We start from the raw sequence: 19,832 nt of genomic DNA, 5'->3' as shown, positions 1-19,832 counted from the left end.
CTCCGAAGGAGACACGCCTGCTCTGAGAGTATTGATGGAGGCTCCCAAGTACTGTCGGCAATGAACCGGGGTCGGGACGGACTTGGACATGTTGATATGCAAACCCAGCTGACTCAACAGAACAGCCGCCCTGTTGAAATGCAATTGTGCTTCCTGGAAGGTGGAGGCTTTGATCAACCAGTCGTCCAGGTACGGGTAGACAAACACCTTGTTCTTTCTCAGGTGCGCTGCTACCACTGCCATGCATTTTGAAAAAGTCCTGGGTGCAGACTTCAGACCAAACAGTAGTACGGTGTACTGATAGTGGTTGGTGCCGACCAGGAATCGCAGGAACTTCCTGTGTTTTCGTGCAATGGGCACATGGAAGTACGCATCCTGCAGATCTATTGCGCAAAGCCAGTCTCCTCGTTGTAGCCGAGGATACATCTGGTGCAAGGACAGCATGTGACACTTCTCCCTGCTAATCCATTTGTTTGCTAGTCGCAAATCCAGAATGGGCCTGAACTCGTTTTTGTCCTTTTTGCGTACCAGAAAGAACCTTGAGTATAGACCCTTTCCCCTTTGAGACGAAGGGACGTCTTCTATCGCCCTTTTTCTTAACAGGGTATCGGCCTCCGCCTGAAGTTCGCGCAGCTCGTAGTGCGAAGGAACCGGTGGAATGGCTGGAGGAGGGCTGACAAACCGAAGACTGTATCCATTGCAAACAATATTCAGCACCTACTTGTCTTGAGTGATTTTTCTCCACTCTGCCAAGTAATTCTGTATGCTTCCCCCCACCGAAGCGGGTAACGGACGAGGGGGAAGTAACTCCGCAGGGCTTAGACCCGGCCGGGCCCTTATTCGCCGAGGAGGCCTGCAGTCCGCCTCTGCCCCACTGACGTTTCTGGAAGGGTTGTCGCTGGTACTGCTGTTGTTGCTGCTGCTGTTGTTGACCAACTCGGCGACCTTGCCCCCCTTGATACCTCTGGAAAGAGTACCGCCTCTGGAAGGGACGGAACGACTTCCGCAGGTCTTTTGGTTTCTCCAAACCTACAGCCTTCAGCGTTTCCACTTCCGCCTTCATGCGGGCCATTTCTTCGTCTGCAAGAGCTCCAAAGACGGAATACCCCGAAAAGGGCAAATTAGCAATCCGCTGTTGCGCCTCAGGCTTAAGAGAGGTAAGGCGCAACCAAGAATGTCGCCTCAAGTTTATGCTATGGCAGTACTCATGCGCCACCAGGAGAGAGGCATTCGCCGCCGAACTGATGACCTGATTTGAGACCATCATGCCCTCATTCAAAATCTTCTGTAAGTCTTCCCTCCTGTCCCTCGGGAGGAGCTCAATGAATTGCTGCAGGGACTCCCACAAAGAGGCGTCATATCGGCCCAAAAGCGCTGATGCACTAGCCGCCTTCATCGAAGTGGCAGCTGTACTGCAGACTTTCCTTCCTGCCGAATCCATGTGATGGCTCTCCTTATCTGGGGGGACCGTAGACGACGGGGCAGTGGAATGCTGCTGCTTGGCCGCTGTCACAATGACAGAATCCGGCACAGGATCTGCTCTCAAGAATGCTGGATCAGAATCCGGGGGCCTGTACTTCTTTTGAAGTCTAGATGGCGCCGACTTCACAGAGGCCGGCGTCAGAAACAGCTCCATGGCCTGTTCTTCCAGTCCTGGCACCAAAGGGCGAGAGAGGGGCCTGCGCTGCAATGTTTAAAAAATCACAGAGGTGGAAGGGGTGGGCACAGTCAATGTGATCCCCAACTTCGCTGCCCCCCTCAGCAACACATCCTGGAACGTCACAATGTCATCCACTGGTGACACTCTCGTCAGAGGAGAGTCCGACAAAGTGGGAGAATATCTCCTGTCACTGGACGAGTCCGTATACCTGGACCGTGACCTTTCCCTCCGCCGACGATGGCGTGACCTCGTCGAAGATCTACGCTCACTGCGAGAGCGACGACTCCCTCTGGATCTTGACTTTCTGGGCCTTGCAGGAACCACCGGCCCAGGAGGCTGCGGAAATGGAAGAGGTTGCACCGGAACCACAGGGTTCGGTTGAGGAGGCCGAGGCAGTGGTGGAGGAGGAGGATGAGGTGGTGGTGGAGGCGGTGGAGGAGGAGGAGGAAGAGGAGGAGGTGGAGGAGAAAGCTGTGGAAGAGGAGGAGGCGTAGGCGTCCTGGGCCTTGAGGGCGAGTAGGTCCGGGAGTAATCAGAGTCCGGTGACCTAAGAACTCTTCTCTTCTTGCGAGCAGGCCTCGGGGAGGACGCTCTGGAGGTGGAACTCTCTGAGCGTGAGCGCCGGCGCGACCGGGGACTCACCGATGAGGACGATGAGACGCTAACCACAGAGGCACTAGACACCGTTCTTGGTCTCGTCTTCCTCTTCGACGTTGACTTTTCCCTCCTCAACATCGATCTCTTTTATGTCTCTTCTCGACGTCATTCTTCCGGATGTCGACAAACTCCACGACGTAGAGTGTCTTCGCCTCGACGTTGAAGTTGAACGGCAGTGTCGCCTCAACGGCGAGCGCCTGCCTCTTCGGGACTCATCACGACGTCGATGGTGTGTCGACGCCGGGGAAGTCCTCGACGTCCTACCCCTCGACGCAGAACGTAGACGTCGCTACGACCCAGAGCCCTGGGTCGACGGGGAGCAGATGGTAGTCACCTCTCGACACCAAAGCCATCGACGTCGACCGGGACCGGTGCCTTTTCTGGGCCTTTTCTTGACTGGTGAGCCCCCCCCCCAGAGGCCGATGCACAGGCAGAGGATGATGACAAAGTCCCTCCATTCCCAGAAGTCCCACCTGGTTTTTGATGTCTCCTCTGCTCCAGGCCTTGGAGGCAAATATTCTCCCTGTCACGCAGGGTCCTCCTGGAGAAAGAGTGACAGATATCACAGGAGTCAGGGACATGGGTAGAAGGGCGACAGAGTATGCATACTCTGTGGGGGTCAGATTTTGCCTTCTTCCTACCACACTCAGGGCACTTGTCGAATAAAGCTGGCATTTCGACAAGAAAGAAGTGGCAAAACTGGTCAAAAAAAGACAGCAACTGGAAGAGGAAGACCACAGACGTTGAGTGAGAAAAACTCCAAAAATTGAGGATATACCCAAAAAGGTAGAGCTCAATGCTCCAGGGTCCTCCTAGCAGGAGCCGGAAAAAAGAACTGAAAGTAACAGGCCTTTGGTTGTGCATCCTGGGATACCGAGGGTCTCTGCAGAGTTCCTTAAAGGCACGGTATCCCTTTTCCAGACACATAATGGCAGCCTATGGGGCTTGTCTGTCCAACCCTTCCTATCATGACAAAAGATTTTTGTGAAGGGGAGTTTCTCTAGGTGTGAAACTTTACAAAGTGTATAAAATTTAATATTCTTTGGCTATCTTTTTCACTTCGAGATGAAGTGATGGCCAATGTAGCCTTGTAGTTTTAGGCTGCGCTATTTGTCTTTGATTTTCTCTTAAATGTCTATGCAGGACTGCAGAAAAAGACAACTTAAGAGACTCTTTCGATTGCTCTGAGGTCCACGCACATGGGCGGGACTATTCTCAAGATTATGACTATACACAGAGATCCCCTACAACAGAACATTAATATGAAGCCTTAACTTAATCATTAAGGTAACTTTCAATTGTATTTTCTCCCATTTAAAATCACTTTTAAACATGATTTTGTTCTCATGCTTCAGTATAGAGTTAACAAGGATTTTTATTTAAGAGTTAAATACATCAGTGTGTCAGTTCTTTACCTCTGTGCCCCAGCCTGGTCATATATCTAACCAATCATTGCCCATTAGCAGGCCCTGCTATCTACAGCCTGGTGATATTACCGTCAAATAAACCCAGACTTCCCTAAACTTTAAAAGGAAAATGTCACCCTGAGCTTACTGATAAATCAACTCAAGGTTGGGAGCTACTCTGAATGTGTCTAAGAGCAACTGGTGGGAGACACCTGGTTTAAATGATTTCTGTTATATGTCAAAGGACCAGTAACCTACCTTTGGCCTTGTGGCTCAACTGCGTTATTGGGCATTAGCAGTTATCTAAAAATTATTGCTGGAATTCGATGCGATTGCAGCCATCTAGACAAAGCTTCCTGAAAATTAGGCCCAAAGTGTCGCATACAAAGTGGAAAATGCTAGAATAAAAATGTTCGACTCCTGTTTTAAAACTGGGAAATAACATTAAAACAAATACCTATAGGAAATACTCTTTGATATAGAGAATGGACCCCATGACTTATCATTCAGTCTTTAAGACTGAGAGAAATAATGCAATTCTAGGGTCAACCAAAAAGATAAAAATAAATTAACACTATAGTGCACCATTATACCCTGAAGGTGAATATTTGATTTCAAAAATTGAATATATTCAGGAGCCAATCCAAAAACTACATTTACATACACACACATTCTGTGGTGAGATCTATTTGAAAGCGGCAGAGATCGCCACACACATAGATATATATGTGTTTGTAGTAAGTGTGGGAGAGACAAACGGAAGTGGCTGGAAAAAAGGCAATACTCACAACTAAATGGGAGGGTTTTAGGGAGTTCAAGGCAAACAAAAAAGATCACTACATGCCTAAAGAGTCAAAAAAGACTCAAATTAACTCTAGCCCAGCCTTTGAGTAAGTCAAACACCGCACATGGCCCCTCTCAGATACTGCAGCACACTCCCATAGTAAACAAAGGAGGAAGAGAAATAAAAAAATACGCCTAGGGAACTACTGTTCAATTAATTAAATTATTTTGCAATTTAAATTTATATATAAAGATTTTCAGTATGAATTTTTTAAATTAGAATATCAATTTGACATTTTATAAAAAACTTAATATAAAAACAAACTTTTTAACTTTTATTATAAAAAGTAAAACAATAAAATTAACCCAACAAAATTTTTTGGGGAACAATCTGTATTACATAATAAATATAAATGCAGGTGGGTTTGTTTTAAAATGATTGCTTAACAATTATTCATAAATTAAAATAATATATTTAAATTATTTATTATGTCGATTTTGATAACTTACTGAGCTCTTACATGTCATTAGTTTTATTTTAATACACATTTAAATTAAGTTACATTTACACTATATATACGAACACGTTTTAATTAACATTTTTTAAAGAATAATGAACTTGAAACATTTTTTTCTATATTTTCCCCAAAGAAGACTTCTGCCACGTAGTAATTTTACACTCATAAATTCTATGCTAGGAGACTCCATCCACTATCTGATTAAAGGTGAGGGTTAAATGCAATATTTTATCTAGGAGTACATCTACAAATGGCGCACAGCTAAAGTGCAGTGTTACTTCTAGGTGTAGTAGTTAATGTACACACCTTTCTGAACAAGCCCCTTAAGCTGAGAAGGATATCCTTTAAAAGAAAATGCAGGCCAATAAGAAAGGTGTGCAATTTCTGGTAATAATTCTACTTTCCATATCAGACTATGACTCACCTTCATCTTCATCCTCATCATCTACACCGTCTGCTTCTGCATCAGAATCAGGGGCCTCTCCATCTTCTTGGTCATATCCATCGAGGTAGGTCAATTGTGGAAGAAGCTTGAAAACACTTTCTCTGTAGTCATTCAAGTTTGTTACTTCACAGTTGAACAAGTCCAAACTCTTCAGGAATTCTAACTTTTTCTATTGCAAAGGAAGACAAATCTTTAATATTTCATGATGATACTTAAATAAGACTTCAGTTTCACTAAACAGTGTAGCACATCTTTTCAATATATGCAATTTTATTTATGTAAAACCTAACAGATCAGTATATCAGAAGTCAATGACATAGCACACAATCTAAAAAAACATGCTTGCAGATTCTAAAAAATTCAATCCAATGTTGCATCATATGGAAAAAAAAAGTTTGTTTTACATTGCTCACATAAGTTACGACCTAAGTGTCTGAAACTGGTGTCGTCAATTCAATTAAAAAATAAGCTTTATTTTCTTTCTTCAGTGGAAATCATAAAAGCAAAGTACAAACATAAAACAAATACTATTTACAAATCTAAAAGTCATATAAAAAATGATTAAGTATGCAATAAGCTTATTTAAAAAGTAAAAGATCTTCAGCGGCAACTGATAAGGAATTCATCATAAAATACAATCTTGTTTACATCACCAACCGATCACAATATGATGGGTAGCCTACATTTAATAACATTCTTTAAGAAGATTGCCACAGACGGCATGATGTACTCGTTATCTAAAAGCTGGAGGAATAAAAAAGCTGGGTGGCATTGCCTAAGAGCAAGCAGCTTTATGATCGGTAGGATCCAAAACGGTCTCTGAACTTCGTAAAATTTCCAGAAAAGCACTACTTGGATTGTTGTTTGCTGTGACATTCTGTCACATGGGCATTTACAGAGCGAGCTTGCCCAGTCGTTAATTACAGGAAAACTTGCTAGGCTATAATTAACGACTGGTCAAGCTCGCTCTGTAGTCAATTAATTATATCTACTCCCATCCTCACAGAGTTGAGCTTAAGGGCGGTGGCTGAGGGGCGGGATTGGGGGCGTGAGCTAGGAAGCCTCCAAGACCTTATCCATCATCTGAAACCATTTTAAAGGCCCTTTTTTAGGTCTTGCGCCTAGCGCAATACACTGCGAAGCAGTGTTCGAGCAGGCGAGAGTCCCTTTGTCCGGGTTTTCAAAATGGACCTGGAAATTCCACACGCTCGTGCGTGTTCATTTCCTATGGTCCATTTTGATTGGGCTTTGCGTGTGAGTTGTTTTTAACAGAACACGTAATAGGCGGTCGCATAGCTCTGCCCATGGCCTATTGGTGTCTGTTACGCGCACCAAAGCCCATATGTTTTCAATTATCGTGCCCAGACATGGGTGCGATTATTGAAAACATATGCTTCGCAGTGGCGCGCGCGCACCACTCACGGGCGTGTTTTTTTCTTTTTTCTTTTTTACAATAGCGATCGCTTTTATTGCTTTCTGAATGTATGGATACTTTAGTGAGTGCTTGCGTAGCAATCGTTGTATAAAGTTAACTCTTCTTAAATGCACCTGTAATACCTAATGCCACACCATGCCGGTAGCATACAATCATTGCTAGTATTACAGTGAGATGTTTGTATAGAGCCCAGTGCTAAAACAAACGCCTCTAAACGCTTGTCCCAAGCAGTAAGGGAAAGAAAAACGCATCAGAATATTTTATAAAGAGTTTGTGATTGAGAATGCTTCTAACGGAGCAGAATTTGGCAAGAAAGTATTTTGGGAGGAAAGACCCAGAATGACAGTGGTCTATTTAGTAAAGGGTGGACTACGGAAACAGAGATAATAATCCCAGCTTCCCACCTTTATCAAAAGGTGTGACCCTGGACGAGCTGCGTTAAATCTCTGCCTCGGGTGCCTTCCCTGCGTCCGCATTAGGCACACTCCTAAACTCTGGGCGCTCAAGCAAGAGATGAAAAGCATTAAATATTTTACACTCCTCGTACGTCTCTTTCTGAATCCTTACCAGTCATGCTGTGCAGGTGCCGGTAGGAGATCCCTGCGCACAGCTTGATGATGGCAGGTAACATTCCACAACTGGCAGAGACTTGCGGGGTATCCTATGTGGCTAGGAAGGGGGGTGCAAACGCTGGTGCTCTCCAAGGAGTGGAGACACCTCAGTCGTGCTAGTCCTGTAGTCTCATCTCTGTCAAGGGCAGCGGATGTCGCGGGTCTTTCAGAGTGCCTGTGAGTGGTTCAGTCTCTTCTCCTATGAGAATGACAGGTACCTCTGGCTACAGGATACTTTGCACTTTAGTGTTCAGGGGAGCTGTGAATTGCTGTGGTTAGGGAGTCTGACAGCCAGTTGTGCTAAATGCGCAGGGCCTCACAGCGGCTATGTGTGTGAGCGAGGAGTCTGACAGCTGTGTTCTATGGCCGCGACTGACGAGCAAAACTTCTTAACTGATGTATGCTCTGAAGTCTCACATCTGGAGATGTCACACAACCACAGCACCACAACCACACACACACACAACACCACAACCACACACACATGAACACACACAACCACACCCACACACACACACACACACAACCACAGCCACACACACAAGCACACACACACAACCACAACAGCACACACAACCACACACAACAGTACACACACTACACAAAGCCCCAACCACACATACAACCACACACACACACAACCACAACAGCACACACACACAACCACAATCACACACACAACTACACACAAAGCCCCAACCACACATACAACCACACACAACCACACCGTCAGTGCACACTTTCACCAGGCACAGGCACCATCAGTCATCAGTGCACGCTTTCACCGGGCACAAACACCACCACCGTCAGTGCACGCTTTCACCGGGCACAAACACCACCGGCCGTCAGTTCAAGCTTCCACCAGGCACACACCACCAGGTGTCAGTACACGCTTTCACCGGGCACACACACACCACCAGCCGTCAGTGCACGCTTTCACCAGGCACACACACACCACCAGCCGTCAATGCACACTTTCACCAGGCACACACACACCACCAGCCGGCAGTGTACGCCTCCACCAGGCACACACACCACCAGCCGGCAGTGCACACCTCCACCAGGCACACACACCACCAGCCATCAGTGCACAATTTCTACATGCACACACGCCATCAGTGCACATATCAATTGTTAAAGCATCCACAATTAACTATTGTAGCAATCGCAGTATGGCACACTTTACTTTTAAACATATTCATATAAAGCGCAGCATGCCACCATAGCTACAAAAATAAATACAATATTTTTTGGCCTACAATTTATAGACCTTTGTTGCAATTGGTGTTGCAATATTTAGCAATGCCAATAGCTCAAACCTAATTAATGCGAGACCTATTGCATTGTAAATGCTTGTCTCACTTGGGAGAAGTGTCACAGTAGCCCCCAATACCAAAAGGAAAATCTAGAGCATCAAAGTGGTTTAGTTTAATGATGTGCTGAATGCAGGAGTCGATGCCTCGATGGCTGAGTAAATGAAACATTCGACACTAGGAGAGGGCAAACATAGCTATGCAACTTAAACAATATCTCTAGACCTTTGACTATCATTTGCCACTAAAGACATAAACATATATTCAATGGTGGAGCAACATAGCCCTCTGCACTTAGTAGCACTGATTGAGTTATCCCAAGAATTCCGCCATTACATGCCTCAACATTTAGTTTAGGCCCCTTGAAGTTGGTGGCCTCACCTGACAATTATATTATCAGAAATGGATGAATGTTCACTGTAGTGCATACGTACATGCAATCCTACAAAATATATTTCTTTACAGTGTTTATATATTGTTCATGAACATTTGCTTTTTTTTCCCTTGGTTTTTTTTTTAACACTTAACCAACCTCATATCCCAAAACATTAACCTTCAAATGTTCGGGTACACTTTGAACTGTACCACTTCTCCTTATATCAGATGGACACCTTCCCAATGTTTCACTCCCATCCAATTTGTCATCCTCGATACATCTTTTTAACCAACTTTCTACTTCTGCTTTCCCACACGCCTTATATTCCACCTCTTTCTATCCTACAAGTCTACACTATATTTTTTCAATCTCATTACACTTTTGGGAGTTGGCCTATTAGACATCCCTTTCCTTATGCCACCCGATAAACATCTGCATACAATATACCCACACATATACGTATGTTCTTGTCTATTGAATTTCTCATTGCTCTTGCACTCACTTGTTTCTCCTGCAGCCTTCTCAACAACTCCTACTAATAAAATATTTTTTACCCATTCTTCCCATCCATCCAGGTACAGCCTTGGTACAAGGTTTGCTACCTTTCAACAATACAAAAGGCGCTTCCCCCATGGTGAAATGTGTAGTAGTGCGATAACTTCACAACAATTTCTTTAGTTCCTCCTTCCACCATTGTCCATTTTACATGACAGATGTATATTATCACTTAACACTCTATTAAATCTTTCACCAAGCTGTTCTCACGAGGATGCCTGATTGCTGTCCTCACATGTTTCACCACACACTGGTACAGATACATCTCAAATTCATCTGATATGAACTAGGGACCATTGTCAGTAATAATTTATTAATTCATTCAAATAACTATTTCAGCCACCAGGGCCATAAAGTTACAGATACAAGCACAGATAAACAATCATTATTTATAGAGGTTAAAACATTCCAATATAGTGTAAATGTCATAAAACGTCTCCATATAAATAATATGAAATACAATATAGAATAAAGAAAAGTAGACATTGAGAGGTTACAATGCATCAAATACAGTCATCGTGAAATAAAATCACCAGAAATTAAGCAGGAAGTCGTAGATTCCTGTGCAGCATCCATATGGCCCTCAAGAACTTAGTAAAAGGTATAGCATTTGATAGGCAGCAATCAGAGCTTAGCATGCGGATGACCATTAGATAGCTATACTGGCATAATCTCCTACAAATCGGAGCAAAACCTGCGGGGCGAGCTTAAGCAGGACAAACAAAGAAGACACAGGGAAAACTGACGTACTAATAATTTATTCAGGATAACCTTTTCAATGGCAAACTTCTTGCCTGAACTTCCCAATTCGAACTGGGGACAAACATGCATTTCTACCTTTTGCTATGCTTTACCAGGGAAACTAATAGGTACTACAGACGCGTCTTCACCACGTGTGACTTATCACTGCAAGCACAACAAATACACCCCCTTACAAATCTTTCCACGTCCCGGTTCACCCCTGGCCACCGAAAGTCTTCCCACACTTTCCTCTTCATGCTGGACATTCCTCCATGTTCTCCATATAAAATACTTAACCTTTCCTCAACGGGTACTGCCAACTTTCCACCGCTCCTTACACAATACTGAACTGAAAACTGACCAAACATTTTTATAGTTGCTCACTTCAAGTGCCTCTTCCATAATATCTGACCATTCCTTCTGTAAATTGTTCACAATACTTTGCATGTGTCCCTTGCTAAAACTTCATTCCAGTCGTCTTCAGATACAGCTTTAAATTTTGCACACAAAATATCCGCAACCATCCATTTCTTCCTCTGCCTCACATACATTGCTGTGTACCAGTAACTTAAATAAGAAATCCACATTCACATTGCACAAGTCTGGAACACACTTCACTTTGAATGAGAACTCCTATAGCCTACATAGCCATTTTCAATTCTAGGAGAGGCTCACCCTGCACTTTTTGTGGTGAGCACATCCACACGTGGTTTATAGTCTGTTTGTAACTCGAATTTCGTTCCCCATACATTTATAAAATCCTGGATGCCCTACCAGTAAGCAAGTGCCCCCTTTTCCACAGCAGAGTAGCTTTCCTCAGCACCCTTCCAAGGTCTTGAGACAAATGCAACCACCCTTAACTTTCCTCTCTTTGGAGTGCATCAGGACTGCCCCCAGACCATGCATGCTTGCGTCAGTCAAGACTATGGTGTGGTCACGCACAAACGGTTTCCACTTCACGGCGCCCACAATAATTCTTTTAATCTCCTCAAAAGGAATTTCGCACTCATTCTGCCACACATACTTCTGCCCTTTCTTCATTAATGCTCAAAGGGGTTGTGCCATATCGGAAACGTTTCTCAAAAACTTGGTACAATACTCCGCCAGACCCAAAAAAGATCTTAACTGATATTTATCTAATGGATGCGGAGCTTTGTCAATGATCTCCATCAATTTGATTTTTGGTCTAATATCTTCGGCAGGCAAATTTGCATTTATCCGCTTCCACAGTGAGTCCTGCCTTCTCAAAAAATCTCCAACACATTCCTTAACAAATCATCATGTGCTTCTTTGTTAGATGTCCATACTAAAATGTTGTCTTGAAAAGTCTCACATTTTCCAACTCATCCAACAATCCTTGCATAACTCGCTGAAACACAGCTGATGCAGAAGCAATCCCAAAGGGCATGCACACGAACAGGAAGGCACCTTTGGGTGTTATGAAGGATGTCAAATATCTCGAATCCGGGTGCAACAACATTTGGCAGGAAGCGCTCGAGAGGTAAAGTGTGAAATAGCACTGCCTTCCTTTGACACCAGCCAAGAGCTCATTTATTCAATATTGTTCAAATCCCTTACGTCCACACATATCCTGATTTTCCCAATGGGCTTATGGGCAATCAAAATTGGACTCAACCCCTCCAATGATTTGTTCTGTCACTCCATTCTCTAACAACTTATGCAGTTCTTCCTTTAACGCATCCTTCAGCACTACAGGTACACTTTGCACATTCTGAAATTTTGTCACTGCTCTATTTTTCAAGATTATTTTTATGTGAAAACCTCCAAAGACATTCCAGTTTTTTTCAGAACAGTCCAATGAATTCCTTCTTCCACGTTCAACATCTACCCGCTCTAACAATAACACTTGCTTCTCTACTTAGGGATTCAATACAATTCCCAACGCTCTTGGCTCCAGCTAACCAAGTAGGTTTCTTCCCTTCTCCACTATATATGCCCACCTCACAGCATTCCGTCCCGTGAAACGGAAGTATGCTTAAAAACGACCCATTATAGGTCATTTCTTTCTGCAATACCCTACCAATTATTCTCCAGTTCCTGATAATTCTTTCTCACCCCGCTTGAACCAGGTTTCTTCATCTATTAGTGAGTGCAGCAAACATGAATCTGCCCACATATCTACATTTGCTTAATTGATCATCACCACACACTTAGGCAGGAAATATGGCTCACAACACAGTTCGCTGGTCTCACATGACCCCACATCTGGCACTTGTAGACTATCATATAACATCAACACTTCAACATCCTCATCAGGTTCACTTTCTCTTGATCCCTCTTTACTCCCTCCTTGTTGCACCAAGGTTACACTTCCTTTATTATCCACCTTTCCTTTATTATACACTCTTGAGAAATGCACTATTATGTTGCGTTAAAAGCATTTAGATTTTAAGACTGGGCAATTTCCTGACGTAGAAAAATGCTTTACACTACCACATCTATAAAACAACTTATTTTTAACATCAAAATCTTTATTTGGCTTACTTCCCATTCTTTTAGTTTACTCCACCACCTGCATGATGGAACCTTCCCTGTTCCATTTTTCTCCAACTCCTTCAAATGATGTATCATGATGCGCTTGGCCACTACTATGGCCTTCTCTAATGATGGATCTTTTAAACTCAACAGCCTTTCCTGAATTTTCATTTTTGCTGTGCGACTAATCAATTGGTCGCTTATAATTTCTTCATGCAGGTCTTTGAGCTTACGTGTGGCAGCTACCGTTTGTAATGATACCACATATTAGTCTATAGATTCATTGGGTAACTGCACACGGGAAAACAATTTGTGACGCTCCACAACAAGCTAACCTTTTTTCCATAATTCTCCTCAAGCGCCTTCATCGCCACAACATACTTATCTTCACCCTCATCTTTTCCCCTTCACCATTTCTTCCATTACCATTCAGCAATGTTTTCAAAACCTTCCTCGCCTTCACCCTCAAACTACGTTTCAACATAGACAATTTCCTCTAAGCCAGAAAAATGTCCCCCCCCCATGCCTTTCAAATGAGTCTCAAAGTCATCACGCCTGCCCTCCCATGGCATAATAGGATCACCTGGAGTGGCTAGAAAAACTGGTGGGGTAACGTAATGGTTACTTACCAGTAGGAGTAGTTTTGCAACTTGAATATTTTTCTGGATTCACATGCTGTGCATCATTCCGCCATCTAGTGGTTGGGTCTGGAATTGTCTTTGTTTTTTCTTCTATTTTTCTTGCTTTGGTCGCTGTCGACCACCATTTGGTGCCAGGTACGTCCCCTGTGTGTCGTCAGACAGTATCCTGGAGGTCGACGTGCGTGGTGGCCATTTTCAGATTATTTTTTCTTATGTTTTACAATCCTTGAGATAGTTTTGAAAAAAATACTGATGCATTCCTTTGCTTCCCCACCTGATTGTTTTCCTTATAGGGGAGGCCAGGCGGGGGTCGCATGTGAATCCAGAAAATTCTTCACGCAATCTTCAAGCTGCAAAACTACTCCTACTGGTAAGTAACCATTTCGTTTTGCAGCGTGAATCCTTTTCTGGATTCACATGCGGTTTCTCCCTTGTCTGGGAGGCTGTGGTGAAAGGAAGACCTTACAAACAGGTGTTGAAGCACCCTCTGTCCAATTTGAGCTTCCTTATTCATTTGTATATCCACACAATCATGATATGTAAAGGTGGGTGGTGATGCCCTTGTTGCTGCTGCGCAAATGGAATCAATGAGTACATTGGCCATAAATGCCAGAGTTGCTCCTTTCTTTCTGGTGGAATAAGCTGTTGGTTGCATTGTTAGTTCCTTTTTGGCATTGGCATAACATATTTGGATAGCTTGTACTATCCATCTTGCAATAGTTGCTTTTGTGACAGCTGATCCGGTGTTGTTATGTGCGTAAGCAACACACAATTGTTTTGTTTTCCTGATCTGATCTGTTTTCTACAAATAATAGAGTAAAGTTCTCCTTACATCCAGGGTATAGAGGCTTCTCTCTGCTTTAGTTTTTGCGTTTTTGAAGAAAACTGGCAGGAGAATGTTTTGATTTAAGTGATACTTAGATGCCACTTTTGGCAAAATCTGGGTTTGTCTTTAAGATTATTTTATCCTTGTGGATTTGTAAGTAGGGTTCTTGTAGAGTTAATGCTTGCAGTTCACTTACTCTTCGTAGTGATATTACAGCAAAGAAAAAGGCTGTTTTGAGAGTAATATGTTTGAGGTCCACTGCATGCATGGGCTCAAAGTGATTTGTCATCAGTTGAGAAAGTACGGTATATAAGCTCCACGTAGGTAATGGAGCAGCTCTTGGTGGAGCCATTCTTTTTGCTCCTTTTAAGAACCTTTTGCTGACTGGTCTTGTAAAAAAGCTTTAGCATGATATTCCTCCTGTGTATGCCACTATGGCAGCAAGGTGCACTTTAAGGCTGGAAAAGTTGATGTTGCTGTCCAAGAGGTAAGTAATACAGGTATTAACTGTTTCTTGTGTATTAATAGAATCACCATTAATTTAATTTATTAATATTGTGTATTAATAGTGCACCATGTGGTATATTGCTTCAATTTTGCTGTATAACATTTTCTTGTTGACTGTTTTCTTGCTTCTTAAAATAATTTCCATGGTTCTGAGCGGTGGATTGAGATGCCCAAATTCTATGTATTCAGGCGCCAGGCTGCTAGTTGTAGCGTTGCTGGTCCCAAGTCAAAAATCTGGCCCTGTTGCAGTGTCAGCAGGTCTTTTTCTGCTTTGATCCGGACCATTTCTCCTTTGGATACTTCTAGGAGATTTGAGTACCATGTTTGCCTTGGCCAATGAGAAGCAATGAGAATCATATTTGCTTGTGGTTCCGTTGCTTTATTTTGTACTTTTTGCATCAGGGGTATTGGTGGAAAGGTGTAAACAAATGTGTGTGACCAATTGAGTGAAAGTGCATTTCCCTTTGCCAAGTGGTGTGGAAACCTCAAGGCAAAGCTTTGACATGTCTTGTTCTGCATTGTTGCAAACGGTCCAACACTGGTGTTCCCCAGATGTTGAACAGATACTGTACGGTTGTCCGTTTCAATTCCCATTCGTGGGAGCAGTTGTTTTGTCTGCTCAGTTGGTCTACTGTAATGTTGTCTACCCCTGGTAGATGTACTGTCTGTAGATTGATTTTTTGGTGTATCGCCAAATGGCAGATTTCCTGTGCAAGTTTGCTCAGGGGAAAGGACCTTGTTCCACCCTGTTTGCTCAGGTAGAACATTGTGGTTGTATTGTCTGTTTGTATTAAGATGGTTTTCTCCTGAATATGTTTCTGGAATGCTTTGAGTGCCAGAAAAACAGTTTTCATCTACAACAAATTGATGTTTTGTGGAGTCATGTTGGCTCCACTGACTATAAACTTTCAGCTGGTTGAAATGTGCACCCCACCCGTTGACAGATGCATCTGTGATGACTGTCACAGATAGAGTTGGGTCTCTGAAAGGTCTCCCCTGTGCTATGTTGTTGGATGCCCTCCATTGTATCTCTGCTTGCACCCTTTGGGTAACAACCACTAGATCCTCCCAACTTCTTGTTACTTGTGACCAGCTGTTGGTGAGCCATTCTTGAAATGGGCGCATGTGTAGGCGATCGTGGGGGATGAGTGGGATACATGATGCCATCCTGCCCATTAGTTTCATTACTTTCCACACTGTCAGAGACTGACCCCTCTGGTAGAGGGCTGTTTCGTAATAGATAGCTCATACTCTGGCTTGTGTGGAATAAGCCTTGGCATTTGCTGTGTTCAGTCTTGCTCCCAGGAAGGTTTTTCTCATGTTGGTGTTGCAGAAGATTTCTTGTGGTTTATTGAGAAACCAAGGATTTGTAGCGTTTGAATTGTTTTTTAACATGATTGTGACAGGTTTGTTTTGTGCGTCCCCTTATTAGCCAGTCATCTAAGTAGAGGTAGACGCGGATTTTCTCTCTTCTCAGGTGTGCCGCCACTGCAGCTAGACACTTTGTGAACACCCATGGAGCAGATTTTATGCTGAACGAGGGTACCTTAAATTGGTAATGTGTTCCGTTAGGAAGAAATCTTAGGTATTTTCTGTGCCTTTTGTTCATAGGAATATGTAAGTAGGCGTCCTTGAGGTCTATTGTTGCCAAGTAATCCCCCTTTTGAATCTGTGGGATTATTTCATGCAGGGTACACATCTTGAAGTGTTGTGTTAGTACGAACTTGTTTATGAATCTTAAGCCCATTGTTGGCCTTAGGTCTGGTCCCGTTAGGGTACTAGGAAGTATGGTGAGTAGTTTCCTTTGTACCACTCTTGTGTTGGTACCTTTTCTATTGCCTGTTTTTGGTATAGTTATTTAATTTCTACGTTGAGCAGTGTTTGTTCCGATCTGGTTAATTTTCTTGTTTTGAGTGGTTTTGCAGGTGGTGTCTTTGTGAGCTCTATGCAATATCCGTATTGTACCAAATGTAACATCCAATTGTCTGTTGTGATCCTTTTTCATTGTCTGTGGAAAAAGGATATTCTTCCCCGACTGGTGTTTTGAGTGGGTCCTTTTCTGTGTTAAAATCAGTTAGACCCGTTTCCTCTTCCTCTAGAGGATTGGCTTCTTCCTCTGTCTTTACTTCTTCCTCGAAAGGGCGGCTTCTGCTGTTGTTGCCAACCTTGGTAGCTAGACTGTTGACCCATCTGTTGGTTTGGGGGCTGTCCTTGAGATTGTTGTGGCATATGCTGTCCTTGACCAAAGGTGCCTCTACCTGTGGTTTTTCTGTTAGCGAAGCCTCCTCTTTTAAAAGAGAGAACCTCTTTGCTGTAGGACCCCCATTGCCCTTGCTGTTTCATTGTCTTTTTTAATTTTCTGAAAGGATTCATCCACTTCCTTGCCAAACAGAGCTTCTCTGTTGAATATTCCGTCGATAATTGAGGTCTGAACTTCTTGTTTAAAGCCAGAAATCCTGAGCTAGGGATGCCTTTGGAGGATGGTTTGTGTGCACATTTGCCTGCTTGCAGTATCTGCTGCATCTAGGGAGGTGTTAGCCACATTTCCCCCTTCTTGGACAATAGATCTTGCCCTCTTTGTCCTCCTCTGGGAGTTTGTTGAGCAACTCTTCCATTTCATTCCACTGTTGGTGGCAACTCTGATGCCCTGTTTAACAGGGCATCAGAGTTGGCAATGCACCAGGTACTGTACTTCCCTGAATATATTTTGGGTCTTTTGAGGAGGGTTTGTGCTTTATCTCTACTCTAGGGGTTACCCCCTTGTTTGAAGCTGGTTCTTTGAATGCTTCTTTGCCTTGGTCCAGGATACTTGGCAGCATAGGCAGGTATTGTGTTCCTCTTGAAGCTGGTGCCAGTGTTTCTAGCAAGAAACATGTGACCCCTTTTCCCTCTTCTAAGGGTACTCCAAATTGATTTGCTGCCCTTTTGACAATGTCAATGTAGAAAGCTATGTCATCTGGAGGTAAAGCTTTCGAAGGGTAGCTGCAAATCTCTTCTTCCGGGCTCTGTGTCAAGGTCTTTCCACTCTTCCTCGAAATTTTCGGAGTTTTCCTCCTCTTCAGGTAGATCTCCGTATTCCGCTGGTTCTCCGCTTTGAGGTTCTGGTGTGGGCGGAGAGTCGAAGATCCCTTCTTCCTCTCCTTCGGAGTCTTCTGCCTCAGAGGCGTCAACCTTCTCTGATTCGACCACGTCTTTTTTGGATTCTAAAATCTTTCAGTGAGGCATCAAAGTCCTTTTTTTGTAGGATCACTGCCGTTTCCTCCTCAAGCCTTCTCCTTTTCTTTTCGACCTCGAGTGCTCTCACAGCGTCAGTGGTCGGAGATTTTCTTTTCTTCCCGACGTCAGTCTTCGCTGGTATAGTGCCCTTTTTGTGGGTTCGGTGTCGACCCTTCTTTTCGACGTCTTCGGTGATTTTCCCTCCTCAGGAACCTTAGCTTGGGTTCCGTGGCGTTCTTTCAATAGTGGCTGACCTTTGATCGCCGTTTTGCTCGGCGTCTGGGGGCCTTATGTTCGTGGCCCTTTGATTCCAACAGATCTTTGTGGTGTCTTACCTTCTTCGTTTTCTTTTTCGGATCCTTAGCCTTTTTCTCATCGTGGATTTTTTTGGAGTCCCCCTCTAGGACCTCGACATCCGATCCCTCGTGCGTCGACTCAGCAGGTGCTCCATGTTCCTCCTCATCGCTCGAAAAACCCAGGTCTCTCAGGGAGGTTTTCTTCATTGTCTGCAATGTTGTGGCGTAGTGGGCCTGTCTTTGACTTCGGTGTATCCTTAGCGTTTTCGTTAGAGATGCTGCGCAGGCCTCACAGTCAGGCAGAGGTTGCAGACGTTGTGTGGGTCGTGTTGAGCGTACTTGTGGTGGCACTTGTGGCAGAACTTAAATGGGGTATTCTCCATGGCCCCTACCTCACCATTTGTGGACTGGAGTGGTCTTCTGGTTCTGCCTTACTCACGACGTTGAGGATCGATTATATTTCTTCGTTGACGTCGATGATTTTCTTCGCTAATCTTCTTCTTTTTCAAAGTTTTTTGGGAAAATTCTAAACTTTCTTCGGAGCTTACAGTCTTGCTACCAGACCCAACGGCGGGAAAAAATAATCTGAAGAAGGCCACCACGCACGACGACGCCCAGGATATCGTCTGACTTCACACACCTGGCACCAAATGGTGGTCGACAGCAACCAAAACAAGGAGAAAAATAAGACCATTCAGGACCCAACCATTAGGTGGCGCAATGATGTGAATCCAGAAAAGGATTCATACTGCAAAACTATGGAAACACACTCCAAACAATAAACTTACACACAAAAAACAAATGTAGACACCATCGCCTGAAAGAACAAAATAAATGTAGTCACTTTTGTCTGGACAATCCTTCTCACAATGAACAAATGGCCTGCTGTTTTTTCCCCTCAAAGACTTAAACCGCAGTGTGCACACAGCCTAAATTTCCACAGTACACATTATTACCAATTCTGGAACACTAGTTCTGCACCAAACTCCTCTAGGATCTGAGGGACTGCCCATTAGTTCCCGCACAATGGCAGGCTATACTACAGGACAGTGTAACACTCACAAAGGCACATGCAGGCACTAAATCAATCAATTATCAGAAAACACTGAGAAGCACTGAGGGCGCACAACTATTTGTGATCAGAAATAAACTGAGGTGCACTGATCGGCCAACCACAGGGTGCACTCTGACTGGCAGATGCAGACCACCATCCAATAACAGGCCCGGTACTTCAGAAGCCTTCTGTCAGTATTGGATGCCCATGGCCTGGAAATGTTGTGCACAAAATCCGCCTGATCCACGATGGTCAACAGTAAGCGGCAACACACCCGATTTCACTAAGGTATGCCA

At 43.9% G+C, this 19,832-nt stretch overlaps 1 protein-coding gene across 1 annotated transcript in view; it reads right to left on the bottom strand.

The window, feature by feature from the left end:
- Positions 1-19,832, bottom strand: part of ANP32B (acidic nuclear phosphoprotein 32 family member B) — a 210,302-nt gene that overhangs the window by 88,176 nt on the left and 102,294 nt on the right. Inside the window, exon 4 of the mRNA XM_078676330.1 lies at positions 5,449-5,638. Within this exon, the coding sequence (XP_078532456.1) occupies positions 5,449-5,638 (190 nt within the window). The remainder of the gene's footprint in view (positions 1-5,448; positions 5,639-19,832) is intronic.

The sequence above is a fragment of the Lissotriton helveticus genome, chromosome 2_1, assembly GCF_964261635.1.
Source record: "Lissotriton helveticus chromosome 2_1, aLisHel1.1, whole genome shotgun sequence".
NCBI lineage: Eukaryota > Metazoa > Chordata > Amphibia > Caudata > Salamandridae > Lissotriton > Lissotriton helveticus.
The sequence above is the reverse complement of the archived record's forward strand: the minus strand, read 5'-3'. Positions and strand labels throughout refer to the sequence as shown.